Source organism: Eucyclogobius newberryi, unplaced genomic scaffold (genome assembly GCF_026437365.1).
Source record: "Eucyclogobius newberryi isolate DKJ021-1_F unplaced genomic scaffold, fEucNew1.0.hap1 SCAF_20, whole genome shotgun sequence".
Classification (NCBI taxonomy): domain Eukaryota; kingdom Metazoa; phylum Chordata; class Actinopteri; order Gobiiformes; family Gobiidae; genus Eucyclogobius; species Eucyclogobius newberryi.
This window is the reverse complement of record NW_027315835.1, coordinates 17,509,967-17,526,109: the sequence shown is the minus strand read 5'-3', so window position 1 is coordinate 17,526,109 and position 16,143 is coordinate 17,509,967. Positions and strand designations below refer to the sequence as shown.

Below are 16,143 nucleotides of genomic sequence, written 5' to 3'. Positions count from 1 at the left end.
GATGCAAAGCTCTTCCCTAAACATGCATGCAGCGTTTTTTCTTGGTCTCAAGATTGTTCAGAATTCAATATGAATTATTTGTAGAGCAAACACTGTTCATTTTGTGTGAACTGAGTAGACCCAACCCTCAATGAGGAACAAAATAAGGTAAGATTACATTCATGTGTTTTTAATGTGGTGAAATATTAACTCTGTTGAAAGGTACAGTTTACATAAGCAGATTCCAGTTGAGTAGAGTTAAATGACTGTGGGCTGCTCCTAGATGAATCAGAATCAGTTTTATTGCCCTTGTCAAGATGCAATAAAACACAGTACTGTATATCATAATAATAATAGTTGTAGTAATGATAGACTTTGCTAAGATATGATAATAATAATTATAATAATGATAATTGAAGAAGAAAATAAAATTGAATAAAACAAGGGCATGCAAAATAAAATTTGTAGAATAAACTTTATTCAAATCGAATATATGTACAACAAGAGCATTAGAACAAAGGGAAGAATATATTTTTCTTTACTTTTATTAGAACGTTATTTACGTCTCACTCTTCACATAAGTGTCATTCACACACTGGTAGAAAAAAAAACATCTCTTTATTCACTGTTCACCAAAACACTTGTGGATCATGAGCAAAGCAGAGAGCGTGAAGAACACACTGCCCCCTAAAGGCTCTGCTGAGTCCTGCAAGCTGCAGCTGCAGTGCTTGGGTTTATTGGGATTGACCGGAGCAGGGGTCACAGTGGGAGCGGGACATCTGAGCCAGTCCACACCAATGGATTTATGAGTGACCTCTTCATTGTCCAGTTGCCCTCTTTTCACCACCCAGTACAGGTCGTCTTTAAAGAAATAGGTATCACCTAAAGAGACAATATAGATAAGCAGCCAGGTATTAATATTAGCCTAATATCAATTTAAAGACAACTGAATTTGAATTTTAAAGGTTAATATTATTGCCTATGAGACAAAGGCAATGTCATTGTAATTTGAATGCTGGTAGAAACAGAATTTCCAAAAGATGACAAGTTTTCAAAATGTTTGTACAACCATGAAAGGCCCCTATAACGTCTTATCAGCTTCATAATCACATGCATGCAACAGTGGCGCACCTTCTCCCCAGCTGATGATATCGTCCATGTCTGTGGGCACGCCCTTCCACACGCTGCTGTCACGAGGGAAGTCCGCGTCCAGCTGTCTGATCAACTGGCTCTCCCTCCGCACCTCGCTGAACCTCCAGTACTCTCCTCCGCTGAACAGGTACGTCTTCCCGTTATGATCCCAGATGAATGCTGCCTCCACCTTGTCCACTGGCTGCCCTTTTTTAGTCTCCATGCCCCAGTCGGACAAAGGCTTTGGGTAGCCACTCATCACCTCGGTGTCTTTAAAAACCCAGTATTGAGACCCTACACACACACACACACACACACACATCATTGGTTGGATCAAATGTTTAGTCATTTATTTATCTATACTTGTTCTGGGTGACTGGAGCCTAGATGGAAATTAATGTATTTGACAAAGTCTGATGCAGTTGGACATTACGACAACAATCACATTCAGGGGTGTTCACACAGTTAAATCCTAAATCGAGTCCAGTTAAGCTCCAGTTGATTGTGCTGGTGATGAAAACAAAAATTAAAAAAATAAATTCTTCCAAACAACACCTTTCACCAGTACTGTTTCGTTACTGCAAAGAACCTGTGCATTTTTGCCACTTTTAACTACCATAATACATTCACATATCACAATAATCAATAAAAAAGAAGCTTTAAATGTCATTCTCACCAATAAAGAAAACAATTCGACTGTCAGCCTTTCGCTCATACACGGCATCGATTGTGTAGGTCCCAGACGGCAAACCCATCCAAAAGTTTCGGATGCGAGCGGGATTCAAGGACACCAGTGACCCATCACGTTTGGTCCTCCAGAATTGATCACCTGAAAGAACAACAGTCTATAGGATTACTGTATACAGGGGGGGAAATGACATGTTTAGGTTGCCTTGCACCTTTGAAAAAGAAAACTTCTCCTCTGATGTTGGCCACTGCATCAAAACCTCCTCGGCAACGCTTCTGAAAAGATGTGTCGAAACTGGGACAGAAAAAGTGAATACCGGTACCATAAAAAGTGTGTCCACTAGAGCGCATTTGAGCTAAACAATCATTTGATACTTGCAGTCAGATGTCATTCATCTGATTCCTACTATACATGCGTTCGCACATCCGGGAACTTGTTCAGTGGCAACCAGGTCCGCCATTTTGAAAGGGGCACAACAGCACGTCTACTACATACGAAATCCAGGAAAAATGAGGCCAAAATGCCAAAAACCTTGCATTCTGTTAGGACATCGCTCTGTTGACTGACCAAGAAAGAAATTATAGCTTTGTTGTGTACCTTAGTTTGCCGTTATCGTTCAAAGAATCAAAGTATTCGTAGCTCATTATGCCGTAGAAAAGGATGCATGGATGCGTCGTGTTGGTTTTTATATATCGCGTGCCCCTTTTAAAATGGCCGTTATGGGGAAGTCCCGGTTGTATGACGTCACCGCGAAAGCATGTATATCTTATTAGCATATACTGTAGCTAACTCACTGCTTTGTTGGTCTTGGTGGAGGTGGACTCGGCAGCCGTGGTAAATCCGGTTTGTCTGCCGACTTATCATCTCGTGCACCTAGAAAAGACATTTTGTTAACACTCTGTCAAGTCCCTTTTCCTTTTAATTGAGCTAGACACTCACCGTAAAGCTGCTGAATGGCCATCTTATCATCGAGGGCCAGCTGAAAATTAAGTAGGTCTTCCACTGGACCCTGGTAATATGGCCGCATAATGGAGGGGTCCGTGGATGAGTGGGACAGACCAAGAGCGTGCCCGAACTCATGGACAGCAACAGTGAACAAGTCTATGGAGCTGCTGCTGCTCTCTCCTGCACAACACAAAACAAATATGTAATATTAATACAATGTCTTACTTTCTTTAACATGTCTATTCTTATTTTTTATTACTTCTATTTTTCTTTCAGTTATGTCTAAAACAAAAAATATTTTCCCATTGGGATTGAAAAAAAAAATCTGATTCTGACTCTGAAAGTTTGAATCACACATACTCTTGTGACAAAGTCTGTTCTGTTCAAAAGGTAAATCATGTTTCACTACTGTCCAGTTATGGGCTGAGTTCTTAAGCCCAGAACTTGTTTCTCCAGGGAGCCGAAGTCGAAGTTTTTGGCACATATTGGAAATTTCTCTTTTTCTTCTCTCACACAAATGTAAGAAAAAACAGTATTACAGGTTTTTCATCATGTAAGGTTTTCACATATAAGGCATTTTATGTGTAAAAACTTCCAAAAATTCACCTGTTTCAGACATTTAAATCTGAAAAATGGATCAGGTTTCAATTTGAAAAGATTAGTTCATTTTGTTTCCATATTCGATTGGATATCTAATTTAGTTTTATTCCATTTTGTCCACCATCTTGTAAAAGGGATCACTCAAGCTGCTTGATATATGGTACTCTTTTTAGTTTACCCTCAGCTTAAAAAAGAATGGTCAAATGCTGATTTTAATGTCAGCCAATCCCTCCAGAAACAGCTTTATTATAAAACCTAGGCTGAATTCATAATCCGATTTCCTTTGAGCAGAGCTTGTTTCTACTCATAATTAGAGTAAAACAGACATCAGAGTCTCAGCTTCACAAAGGCTCCAGCTAACTTTCTGTGCTCCAACAAATTCAATTAAATCTTCACTTCTAATTGGGGGTCATTTTTTCAGGCGTTTTAGGGAAATAGCGTGTGGAAAATGTAGAACTTTTTACCCAGACTGTGAACTGTTGGGGTTTAAAATTAACTTTTTACCTCTGAAACTCCAGCTTTCGTGATCATCAAAGTGTGTATCGCCCGCCACCTCGTCCCGGCTGGGGAAGAAGGCATGGGCCAAAGTGCCACCTTCTCCATCAAAAGGATAACCGTCGTCATGTAACAGCTTCGCAAAGGACACTCTGATGTCGCCCCCTGCTGGCAGACTCGCGCTCTCACTGGGCACGCGATGGAAACGCAAAGGGGCCGCGTCACTCCAGGCTTTTAATGCATAAGTCAAGATGTTATCCACCAATCCGCCGTTCATTTGTGGTGAAGTGGCAGGCGATGGGTAGTTATGGACACTGAAAGACAAATGAGTAAAAGTGGTACTTCTGGTGTATATATATGTAGAGCCAAGTGCGCTATTATTGAGCCTAATGGTGTAATGGATAGGCAAATGGAATATCTGAATTAGCCATGTAGGACACATATTTTACCAGTTTACCACACTACAAAAAGGTCACACATGTTTTGGGGAAGTCCTGTTTGCCATTTTAAAACATGAGGAAGGGAACACAGATGGGCACCCACAATTGTAAAAGGAAAAAAGATAAATGGAGTTTGAAGCTGACTGAATAATTACACACTATATTCCAAAAAGGCATAGGTGGACATGAAAATATATGGATTTGAAGAAAAATCTGTAATTTGCAAATCACCTTACCAATGTTTACTAAATTATATTAAACCAGTCTAACTATAACAAGCATATTGAATGATTCAGTGATTCATAGAGGTTTTTGGGCCACACTTATTAAAAACAGAAAAATACTACTTTCTTTGTCTTTTCCCAGTATATTACAAATCACATGGACTAATTAGAGACGTCATTTACATTTTTGTGTTGTCATTGTTAGACTAAACATTACAATATAATAATTGTACATGTTTTTGACTGCATGGCCAGTAAAACAAAAGTGAAATCCCTAATTCATTGCATTTGCAATGTTAAAAAGACCACTATTCTTCTTCTTTTTCTTTTAAAGTTAATGGGACATAAACGGTAAAATAAAAATCCCTTTACATTTTGAGCCACCATTTGGAGTATGGATTTAATTAAAATGACTTATTCTTGCTTCTATAATTTGCAAGATTTTTCAATACTATTTTTATTTTTCTTTATTTCTAATTACTATAATGAATAATCATGACAACCCTATGTGCATTTGGCAGCAAACCCAGATTGGATTTTCTGTTTACAAACTTATCTGCCAAAATGCTGTCAGATCCTGTACCAATTGCGAAAAATGATTGACACACACAAAGGAAGTAACATGACAGGAAACACACCTCCACGTGAGCTCTGTCTTGTGCCACTTGAGGCCTGACAGGGCGTACCTCCTCCTCCTCCTCCTCCTCTTCAGCATGTCCTCACTGCCCACAATATCAGGCAGAGAGCAGCGCGGTGCCGACATCAGCTTCAGCGTGTTCTCATCTGAAATACAAAACCACCAACATGATGAAACTGTACAAGAAAAAAAGAGAAGGTATAGAGGAGGAAAATAAGCCATGACATTTACCAAGAACTCCTGTTTCTGTCACACCTCCAAATCTCTGCATAACGCGGATGGCCTTCTCTATGCCATCCTTGGTCTGCAGTCTGCTGGTGCGAGGATCAGGTGGAGGGAGGTAGCCATATCTGCTCAGCCAATCCTGAGAACACCACAAAGTTAGGAGATACACACCTGTTGGCCCCCCCAAACAACAAAGACATTTCCCTCCAGGACTTCCAAATTTATCTGAATAAGTATGAATTTTCACAAAAAAGTAAATGGATGTAGAGCAGGGGTATTCAAACATTGTTCTTTGAAGGACAGATTTTTATTTCAAAGGTCATGGCTTCTGGGCTAGCACAACATGCCACCAATTTAGACACTGTTTGGGGTGACACAAAATATCTAATGATAATGTAATGCAAAAATCCTATAGGTTTTTCAATATTACTGTAATCTGCCAAACCAGAGCTGATGACTGGTACCAAGGTCTGAACCCGCATTAATGTAGAAATAATTAGAACTAAACTAGAACTAACCTAGAATCTAACCAGGTTTAAACCAGGACCAAACCAGGACTAATCCACTAAACAAAAGAAATTATATGTTTTAATATTGCTAAAATGGGCAGTGGGCCGGATTAGATTGTTTGGAGGGCCTGATCTGGCCCGCAGGCCTGACGTTAAATAGGTCTGATGTAGAGGATGGTCCAGAAGTTTGTTTCGGTCTTCTGTGTGGAACGGTTTAAGACTATGACACTGTTACCCATAACCACAAATGAAATAAGGGAGGCAATAGTTCCATCGGTGTGGTGTGTTCTGTTAAACCTGGCTTCCTGTTTCACCTCCACCACCAGAAAAAGGTGTTGCTGAGTTCAACAACCGTATTCTTCTGATGTGGTCTGACTCAAACGCTCAAGATGTTTCTTCCGTTGCATTTTTCTCTCACATTTTGGAAATGCAGATGTTTGTCTCACAAGTGCCTTTAAAGATGCGTGAATGCTTCTATAGGACTTACAAAAAGTGAAGTAAAACCCGCTGAGTTGCAAGGATTCTGTTGCAATATACATACAAGGATTTCCGGGCATCACAAAATAAGAATATTGTAAACAGGCACTTTTTCCACCTCAAAATGAGACAATGCAAATAAAACAATATATTTTTCTAGATGATTATAGCAAACTTTATTTAGCTTTATGATTGAAATGTTGTCTTATCGTATGTTTTTCCCCCCCTACACAAGCAGAAAATAAATCTGAAATAATTGAATCTACTCACCACTGCTCTGCTGTACTGGTCATCCACAGCCAATACACTCCCCAATAAGACCAAGACACCGACACACAGCGGCCACAGCTCCATCGCGAGTGCTACCTAATAATTTCAAAATACTGTGACATTTCTCTCATTGTCTACTAATTACTCACAACTTCCGTTCTCCCTCTACAGACACGTCCCCCTCTTTAAGACAGAACAAAGCTCACCGTTGTTTGGGCTCCTTCTGAAGCTGCCCTCTGGAGACTAGGCTGGGCTCATCGATCGCCCTCTGCCTCCGCCTCCTGCTGCTTGTAACAAAACGCAACTTCTCTCGTGTGTCTTTATTTGTCATGAGGCAGATGTGCGGAGATGAAGTCACACAAGTGGAAGTATAGTTTACACTCTGTAGATGAGTACGCATGGATACTATCCCATGGGAAGAGCAAAACGAACTGTGGAATTCATGGCATCACACATGAACCATATCATTATGACCAGTGCAGATGAAGAAAGGGGGGACAAAGATGAATATTCGAGGTTAAACGGTTTGGAGAATGGGATCATCAACTTGAGTTAGGTTAAAAAAGACAGTTTTCCTGGAGATTATTTGGGTGAACATTTCTTGTGGGTCCTTTTCTGGTTTTAGTCGGATTAAAGTGGATTAATGAAGATGTTTTGGATTTTGCACCTGCACTTTATATTGTAGTTTTATACAACCTGAGCACACTCTATTCTTCTTTTCATTTTAACAGCTGGGATATCTATTTTTTATTTTTTTTTCTTCTAAAGATTAGCTTAGGTTTTTAGAGTTGAAGACCACATTATGTGTTTAAGATGGATTTATTGAAGTGAATAAGTGCGTCTCACATACAGTATCTTCCCGCCTCGCGGTGTTTGCTCGTGTGATGGTTCTCTGCGCTGCAACTGTAGTATTATCTCTCTCCCCCTTCTTCCTCTCTCGTCTTTAATTTCAGACCACTCTCCAGGGCCCAAGTGAGTCAGACCATTAGCACTGCCGGGCTAATGGTCAGTCTGTTTCCGCCATGTCTGCAGTGAGACCATCTACCACTGTAATACCCTTATAAAGTACACATATAAAGTGCCCATCTAAAGTATCAATTGTTTATCTCTTTATATTCTATAAGTGCATATATGCTAGTAAATGTGGACCTATAATCCAGACCTTGAAAATGTGTTTAATTATTTCTGTCTCCTGACACCTAAGTGGAATTAATTAGACATTTTTTTTATTAATTAAAGCTCAAAGGTTATTAAACATTTCAGGCTCGTAACTTCCAAAATAACCGAGGGAAGTTATGTGTTGTTATGGTGTTTGTAGTATTGTAATGCTATATTGAAAGTATAATATTGTAAGTATGTTGTGTTTCTTGTGTTTATAATATACAGTGATTGAGTTAATATGGCAACGTAATTGTACATTTAAAATTTTTTAGGAGATTGTTTAACAATCTCGTAAATCCCAGTTCAGTGTCTCCAAATCCCCACTTTGGGAAATAATGATTTAGACAACCAGTAATATCTAGTCTATTATATATAAGTATTAAGTAATAATTATTTTTTGTAGAGCTAAATATAAAGAAGTGCATATTGAATACAGCATTTTACATAGGCTCCAATGTGTTGAAAAAAAAAACACAAACGTATCAAAACTATTACTAATACAACACTCAAGAAATGTAATGTGTGCATCCCGACATGGAGAAAATATAGTCATGTTTTTAATACACACATTTTTATTCTCATTAAAGGGATCCAAGGCCTTGATCACAAAAGGGTTGACTCTTGATAGCTATACAGTACTAACACAATACAAACAGCAAAAACAACACAATGTGAATGAGTGAAAAGACAAATAAATACGTTTGAAAGACGTTTTCTTATAGACTAAAATGCAGATGGAGTCGATTGTCTAGTGTCAGGTTTTTGGTCATGCCACACAGTGTTTTCCACTCTAGACTGATTGTCTGAAAGCAGTTTTTGGTATAAATTGATGATTGATTGTCATTGGCTTATTGTCTTGTCAGTACAAGAAGTGACCTCTAGGGGTGCAATGATCAGGCGTAACAGGATTTCATTGGTTAAACCATCCTGTGTGCACCCACTCCACTCTTGCATGACTTATAGTACTATTATTACTGCACACTGCACTCCACAGGTGTGACTCAGACTCTGTGGTCAGGTCAATGCCTTGAGAATGTGAATGTTTCTTTCTCTTATAATGGTGCGTCCTTAATTAAATATCAACTAATACAATTTGTGCTTTAGGTCCACAACATGCTACATTTCTCCATTATCTATGTTTTCTCCAGCTTTCTTCTCCCATCTTCACACATACTAGTCTGTACAAAAATACTGTTGCTGGCACGATAGAGGCAGGAGGAACACTCTTTACAATGGTCCAGTTTTAGTAAAAGTGATTGCCATTAGCAAGTCAAAAATATTCACAGTAGTTATCCTCACACAGCTGAGGGAACAGACTATCACAATATTCTTCTCAAGTAAAACAAAACTGTGGTTACACTTCACAGTACGCATATATGCTGGTATTTACACAATATTTGCTGCTTTTGTAGGAAATGTCAGAGCTGAAAGTGACAAATTTATGCCCCAATGACAAAGGTTCTATCTTATACAGAGCTTATAAAACTTGGTATAATGTTGCTGCCTCAACAAGTGTGTTTTTCATCCACGCATGTTGTAGTAATTACTATATTATATTATATTATAATTAGTCACTCTCCAAAGCTCAAAATGGTCAGTTCTGTTGTGCGTCATCAGGTAAATTATGCAGGTGGTGTTGTGTCTTTTCATACATCCTAAACAGATTAATTCTTATTATTTCTGCTCAAAATGCATTCACTACACAGCTAACCAACTTTAAAGCTAGCAGCTACTGTTTCTAGCCTGATTTACAAGTACTCTCCCCTACATGTGCCAACAGAAGTCAATAATGCATAATATAGGAGCTTTCAGGATCATTACCATGGGAAACCAATCCAATCTAAGATGTCACAACAACTGTAGTTTTTCCTCAGTTGGTCCTTAGCCTTTTTGGTTAAGTTTATTATTAGGATCCCCAGCTACACGTCTTGCCACAGGAGTTGTGTGTCTGTAACATATGTGCCAAATTAGTTTAAACATCACCACACCTAATCTGTGGTGGTGAGTTCTGAAATGTGTGCAAATACCAGTAAATCCGTGTACCATTAAGTACAACCAAAGCTGCTCTTGGTTGAATTGTAAACATGAATCCATCCAGGGCCTTGTACAGCCCCTCAAACACCCCCACAGTCTGTGCATACTCACACTCGCCCCAACACGGATTTGACACATGCCTTTTCCTTTGTCTTTGCAGCGACAGTCTGTCATTCACTGTAACCTGGCCCAGTATTGACCCAAGTTCTGACTCAAGCTCTGCTGCTCTGCTCCTGGGACCTGGACTGGCACCGACACTCCCGGGGATATGAGACCTGAGAGCGACAGAAAGCACTCGAGTATTGTACAGGTCACATTATGGAATGAGATGGATTGAACAGTATTGAGAGTTACCGGTGTTGGAGCTACCGGTAGGTGGACTCTGCAGATGTGAAGAGTTGTACGCTGAGTCAAAGCTCCGTGGAGTAGAGGGGGAGGGAGGCAACATGCAGGAGTACGAGGAGGCCGACTGGGAAGGGTTGGACTGGAACAAGGGAAAAACATGATTCAAAAAAAAAAATGGTTGTTTGTATGTGCTTTCAAAATGTCAGATTGATACATGTTTTAGGACTTTTTTTTTTTTATTCAACTCCATTGCCTTTAACTTGCACTACTTATCTCTGACCACAAGAAGGTGCTAGACCAACACTTTTTGTGGGCTTTACTGAACATGAAGCCTGCATAATTTATTAATAATACGATTTAAAATGTTGTATTTTGGCATAAATGATAACTATAACACTAAAGCTCTTAACCATTAATTATTTTGAATTTTTTCACATTACATTTTTGTAAATTTATTTTAGCACGCAGCTTGCACGTGTGTTTAAATAAATACCCCTTCATCAGCCACCTTTTTATGATCAGCAGAGTCACGTCAAGGCAGTGTTTGATGTGGCTTTGTTTTTATGTGATTGTGCAAGTGCTCTGTGTGCTTTCTGTTTTTGACTTGAGATACACACATGTAAATATGAAACAGTACTTGAATAGTAGTAACACAGTGACACTAGAATATAGCTTGAACATGCTAGAATAAAACATATTAAAACTGATATGCGAGCTCCTAGGCTTGTGTATGAGCATTGTACATTTCCCTCTGCCCTGGTATGACAGTTCTCTTTATGCAGTGCTGGCCAATGCCTTGATTATTGTTCCAAGATAATAACGATGATGGTTGATGTCCCACCTGTACTCCGGACGAGAACACAGACAGAGAGCTGTAACTTGGCAGGGACGTCTCCGGCTGACTCAACATTGACCCTGGAGAGACAGACAAACCGACACAGGCTTTAAACAGTGAGAATATCTGTGTCGCTGTGGAATTGTTGATGTTCAGGAGTTTATTAAAGACAACACACATTATACAACCCCAATCGTACAGACAGCTGCTCACCTGAAGTGCTGCTGTGCTGTTGGTGATAGACGTTGGTGTTGAAGGAGGTGGTGAGTGGGGCCTGGCTCTGTGAACACGAGGTCATGCTCCCCGACCTCCGCTGGTTACGCAGCTTCTCCTCTCGCCTCCATTTGGCTCTTCGGTTTGAGAACCACACCTGCCCAGCGCCACATGTTTATTGAACACCAAAGTTAGGTCCACGTAACAAATAAACTTAACAATATTCAGAATAAAGCCAGTGTGTTTGCTGACCTGTATTCTGGCCTCAGGTAAATCGATCTTGTTTGCCAGTCGCTCCCGTGCAAAGACATCTGGGTAATGTGTCCTCTCAAACTCTGTGGAAGATATGAACTTGTGTCAAACTCACAGTGTGGCTCCTGAAGCATTTTGACATTACGACTGGAAAACAGCTCACAATAACCACTGTCGCTTACTGTTAACATGTCTGTGTATCTCTCAGTCTCCAATGTTGTATACACATTACTTGATATTTTTGTATTTTGTAAATCAGGCCATATCCTTTTTAATAACAGAATCATAAATTATCTTGCAATGAAATATACAAATGGAGGAAGAGAGATGTATCTTTACAACCAGATGTGAAATATTTATCTGTTGCACTTTATATAAATTATTTATCATTGTGGAACATGCAGAAAGTTCAAATGAAAGGAGTCATGTTGGCTGGGCACTTAACTTCAGGAGAAGTAGAGAGAAGCTTCAACTAAAAAACAAAGTCTTACATGTTTTGTTCTATGTATTATATAGTATGTTTAATGTCTACACTTCTAATGCAATGAAGACCCATGGTGCATGGTGCAAGTTCATATAAATGATATTCAGGGTGTGACTAAATCATTTCTCAATGTGGCAGTTCATTTATAGTTGACAAATGGCTGACATTTATGCTTTTGACAAGTTGAAACTAGATCTGGCCAGACTCTAACTGACATGAGTCATCAAATAAGCTAAAAGTCACAGGTTGAAAATAATAAAGACATAATGGAATATGCTAAGATCTATAGTTCTGTGGTTCAAGCAAAAGCACTTTTAACTCGGGGAACATTCTGTAAGATTAACTCTACACGAGATTACAATCCAAATACATGTGCCAAACAAGACCCTAAAGTCCATAAAGACAATAAGCTACAGATTAAGTGCATCCTACAAATTGGTATAATTGGTTGGGTCTAATTGGCGTCCGTGTCAACACATGATTGTTATTGTGCCTTGACTGCGCACAGGGTCAGTGCAGCTCATTAATGTGACCACAGTGATACACTTCCACTCGGCTGCACAGTGGACATCGCGTCCTTATTTAGCTCAGGGGCCCTCTACAGCCAGCTCTGGTCAGAAGTGGCTCTGTGATCCCCCTTGTTTCAGCTACAAGGCCCATCCCGCGCATCACACCACTGTGGTAATGAAGCACAGTTTTACATAATGCTGTGGGCTGTTTAGATTTGCTTTGTTTGTAGAGTTGTTTTCCATTCATCAAAAGTACCGGCTCTTTCTTGCAGAAACTTTTCTTGGCCTAGAACATGATCTACCATTCAACTTCAGTCTGGATTCGTCCTCAGCCTGCCCCAAAAGGAGCAAATGCCCTATAAGGCCCTGCAGGTCAAGCTGTATGGTATGGTGAGCTGTGATTGGCCGCTCGTACACAGTGCGGTGTGTGAGAGCTTGAGCGTGACCTTTCTCCAGAGCCTCGATCTGCTCCTGTGTGAAGCTGGTCCGGTTCCTCTGCAGCTTCCTCTTCAGCTGCAGCCTCAACTGGGACTCCTCGCCCTCATCCCGATCCACAGGGACCCCTCCTGCCCCTGCCCGACCCGAGGCTGTCTCACCCCCCAGGCCTTCAGTGTCCAGAAGGCAGCCCTCGGACACTGGAACACATAAACCAGACAGAAGCATGAACAATGCACTTCTATAATATAGGTAACGTGGATAAAATGCATCTGGGTCAATTGTTTTTAAAGGTCATTCAGATAAAATAAAACAATTTTAAGAATAATTCACACACATTCAACGCACACAGTTCAAATAAACATCCTGACAATTGTTGAAAATGCTTGAAAATAATATTTACTTTGAGGAAAGAACAATAAATCTGTTTTTTTGGAATATAATATTATTGCTCATATTTGTTGTTTATATTGAATTGTACAATACATCCCTGACAATACAATGCATCAATATCATATTTGAAAGCATCACTCATACAAACGGTTGCCTTCCTATAGCTCACTTTCAAACGAATCTGAAAAACTCAATCAAATATTGCTATGACAACTATTTTATTGATTTTGCACAAGAAAGTAGCCAGACTTTGGAATGTTTTGATTCATTTTTCTAAACGACAACAGAAATCAGAAATTATTTTTTGTAGTGACAAATGAATCAAAGTCAAACGTGACTCACCGCTCAGGGGGAGGCTCACCTGTGCTGTGTTGTGTCTGCACGCTGGTCGGGTCATGGTACCAGTTGTTAGGCCCACTCCAGTTCGAGCCGCTCTGCAGGTTGAGCATGGTTAACTTCTCATACATACTCCGAGGGTCCAGACCAGCCTGAAGAGCCAACCGCCCCGCCCTGATGTCACCTTTGGCTCTGAGCTCCTCTGCCCTCCGTCTTCTGTGGTGCAGCTGAGGGGGGAGAGCGGGGAACAGGAGGGGTTCATATCGCATGAGTTCACACATGGTTGGCATTGTGGTGAATTAGCCTCACCATGACAGACAGAAATGGGAGTTAGTTACATGGCCGCTGTCGTACCGCGTGTGTGTTATACATTGGTATGCTAGTATACCATGGGGAGAGTAGGTACATTAGAACCCACTCTGAAAGCAATGCCATTTATTATGCTACTTGCTTTTAGCTCTGTCTTTGCTTGTCGGAAAAACCTGCGCCCCGAACACACACGTACGCATGAGAAGACACTTGAGCATAAACGCAAACTGGCATCAAGTGCATAAGCGGCGGAACAATCTCAAAATGAACCGAACATCACAATTTATCTCATACAATGCCGTGTTTAGAACTCTTCATCGCACAAACTCTCAATCTAGGTTTCTATCTTGCAGGAGGCAGCACAGACAAACTCCTACACAGTGTCAAAGGTTAGTTTCCTTCAGTTCATGTGTCTCAAAGCGGGAAAGCATTTCTATTTTCACTCAGCACATTTGTGTGATGTATGTATGCTCAAGTTAGCCAATGTATAAGTTTCTGGTGCTCATCATTTAAAAAAAAACACATTAAAGTCGGTAAGAATGTCGGAAAGTCAATTTAGATCAACTTACCAACTATCCAGGTGTGTTGATCCCTCGTCCAGTCTGCTAGTCACCTTTTGGACCTTGATTCCCCTGTTCCCCGTTGGTCCCTTGTTCTCCAGCTTTGTTGACAGTGCTGTATGTGTAAAGGAGAGTGTAGATGGAGGGAGTTCGACAGGGTGAGAGAGAGAGAGGGGGGGAGAGAGAGGAGGACAGGGGGCGGCTCTGGAGAGAAATGCGTCTGCGGGCACTCTTGTCCTCGGAGCGATGGAGGGAGAGAGAGAGAGAGAGAGAGAAAGAGAGAGAAAGAGCGACGGAGGGAAAGAGGAGAGCCACCGAGGGGTGACAAAGTGAGTCAACATCAGTGTCAAGTTTGAACTTAATGCCAGCACGAGAAGGAGGAGGGGAGGCCGCCAGAGCAGAGCAGAAAGCACGGATAATGGAGAGATCGCAGATGATGAATACATGATGGATTAAATTTTAGCCGTAAATCACACATTAATATTCACCTAAAATGAAGTAATTTTTTTTTTTACTGTGAAAACTTCCGCACTCAAGTGAACCTTCATGATTAAGTATTCATTACTGACCCCTCTCGTTCATGATATGCAATAAAAGCTTGTCATTAGGTGAACTTTGCCTATATATATATATATATATATATATATATATATATATATATATATATATATATATATATATATATATATATATATATATATATATTTATATATTTATATATATATATATTTATGAGAAAATGTGTATAAATAGTATGAAGGATGAAGCATGTTATCTTATGTTACAATCAAATTTGATATATTTTAAATTGTACGTTTTTAGCCCTTTATTAAACAGAAGCTTGAGAATTTGGCAAGGATTTATAGAGTGAAACTACTTCATTCTTACACTGAAGAGCTGTGCTTTTTGAGTACAGAAAATTTGAATTACACTGCATAGTTCCTTGTATTGTCTCACTTTGACACTTTCTGCTTCTGACACGGCCTGCATCCAATGACACAGTACGGTCCAGTACAATGGAGCAAACAGATCAGGAGTGGAATGACGCAGGTATGATGCTACATACAGCCGGTCAGAGAGCAGGGGCCCAGTAGTTTAAATGTATTTGCAGTGGAGGAGCAGAGGCAGGAGCAGGAGAGGAGGAAGTGTGTGACTTTGGGGATGGGGAGGGTGCCAGCTTGTTTTATTTCCGGTTGACAAGACTTTGCGCTCCCTTTCTCTCTGTCGCTCCCTCTCTCTTTCATACTCGCCTATTCTTCTGCCCCTCCACCTCTGCTTCTCTGTTAGTTTCCTCAGAGATGTGCCTGGAAGAAAGGAAAGACATAACAAGTCCAAAAGGTAGAGACAAGGCACGGAATTTGCATTTTTTACTTAAGGAAAGAAATGATGCTATAGCAACAAATTGGTGCCTCACAGTAATCACAATATACTTGTTTTAATATTATTACTTTTTTGTTTTGTTAATTCTATAAAATTGAATTTAAAAAGTTTACAACAGCAATAATATAAAATAAAAAAGGAAACTATGCTTTTGTAAATTGTAAATTGAACATAGAAATAACATGATGATCATTGATGTATTATATTTAAATGATTATGATACACATTGTCCATAATTTACATAAAAAATGAAGGGAACAAAATAAAAATAAAAATG

At 39.9% G+C, this 16,143-nt stretch overlaps 2 protein-coding genes across 4 annotated transcripts; both read right to left on the bottom strand.

Annotated features, from left to right (window-relative positions):
• Positions 1 to 578: 578 nt before the first annotated feature.
• mmp25b (matrix metallopeptidase 25b) lies at positions 579 to 6,885 on the bottom strand. 3 transcript variants are annotated; one of them, XM_072456146.1, is made up of 11 exons: positions 6,827 to 6,885; positions 6,621 to 6,716; positions 5,371 to 5,503; positions 5,141 to 5,285; positions 3,848 to 4,152; positions 2,738 to 2,920; positions 2,593 to 2,671; positions 2,010 to 2,092; positions 1,787 to 1,939; positions 1,111 to 1,404; positions 579 to 861 (listed from the first exon to the last, which is right to left on the bottom strand). In XM_072456146.1, exons 2-11 carry the CDS (start codon positions 6,702 to 6,704, stop codon positions 602 to 604), a joined length of 1,719 nt encoding a protein of 572 aa, XP_072312247.1. In that variant the 5' UTR covers positions 6,705 to 6,716; positions 6,827 to 6,885; the 3' UTR covers positions 579 to 601. The 3 variants fall into 3 exon arrangements, with proteins under 3 accessions (XP_072312247.1, XP_072312248.1, XP_072312246.1); XM_072456147.1 differs by having other exon boundaries at positions 2,738 to 2,913; positions 3,841 to 4,152; positions 6,621 to 6,849; XM_072456145.1 differs by having other exon boundaries at positions 6,621 to 6,848.
• A 2,859-nt stretch (positions 6,886 to 9,744) lies between these two features.
• On the bottom strand, positions 9,745 to 14,927 carry pax10 (paired box 10). Its single transcript, XM_072456148.1, has 8 exons — positions 14,496 to 14,927; positions 13,643 to 13,844; positions 12,900 to 13,088; positions 11,461 to 11,543; positions 11,209 to 11,365; positions 11,002 to 11,075; positions 10,170 to 10,299; positions 9,745 to 10,090 (listed from the first exon to the last, which is right to left on the bottom strand). The coding sequence occupies exons 2-8, from the start codon at positions 13,746 to 13,748 to the stop codon at positions 9,990 to 9,992; spliced, it is 840 nt and encodes a 279-aa protein (XP_072312249.1). The 5' UTR covers positions 13,749 to 13,844; positions 14,496 to 14,927; the 3' UTR covers positions 9,745 to 9,989.
• Positions 14,928 to 16,143: the final 1,216 nt, after the last annotated feature.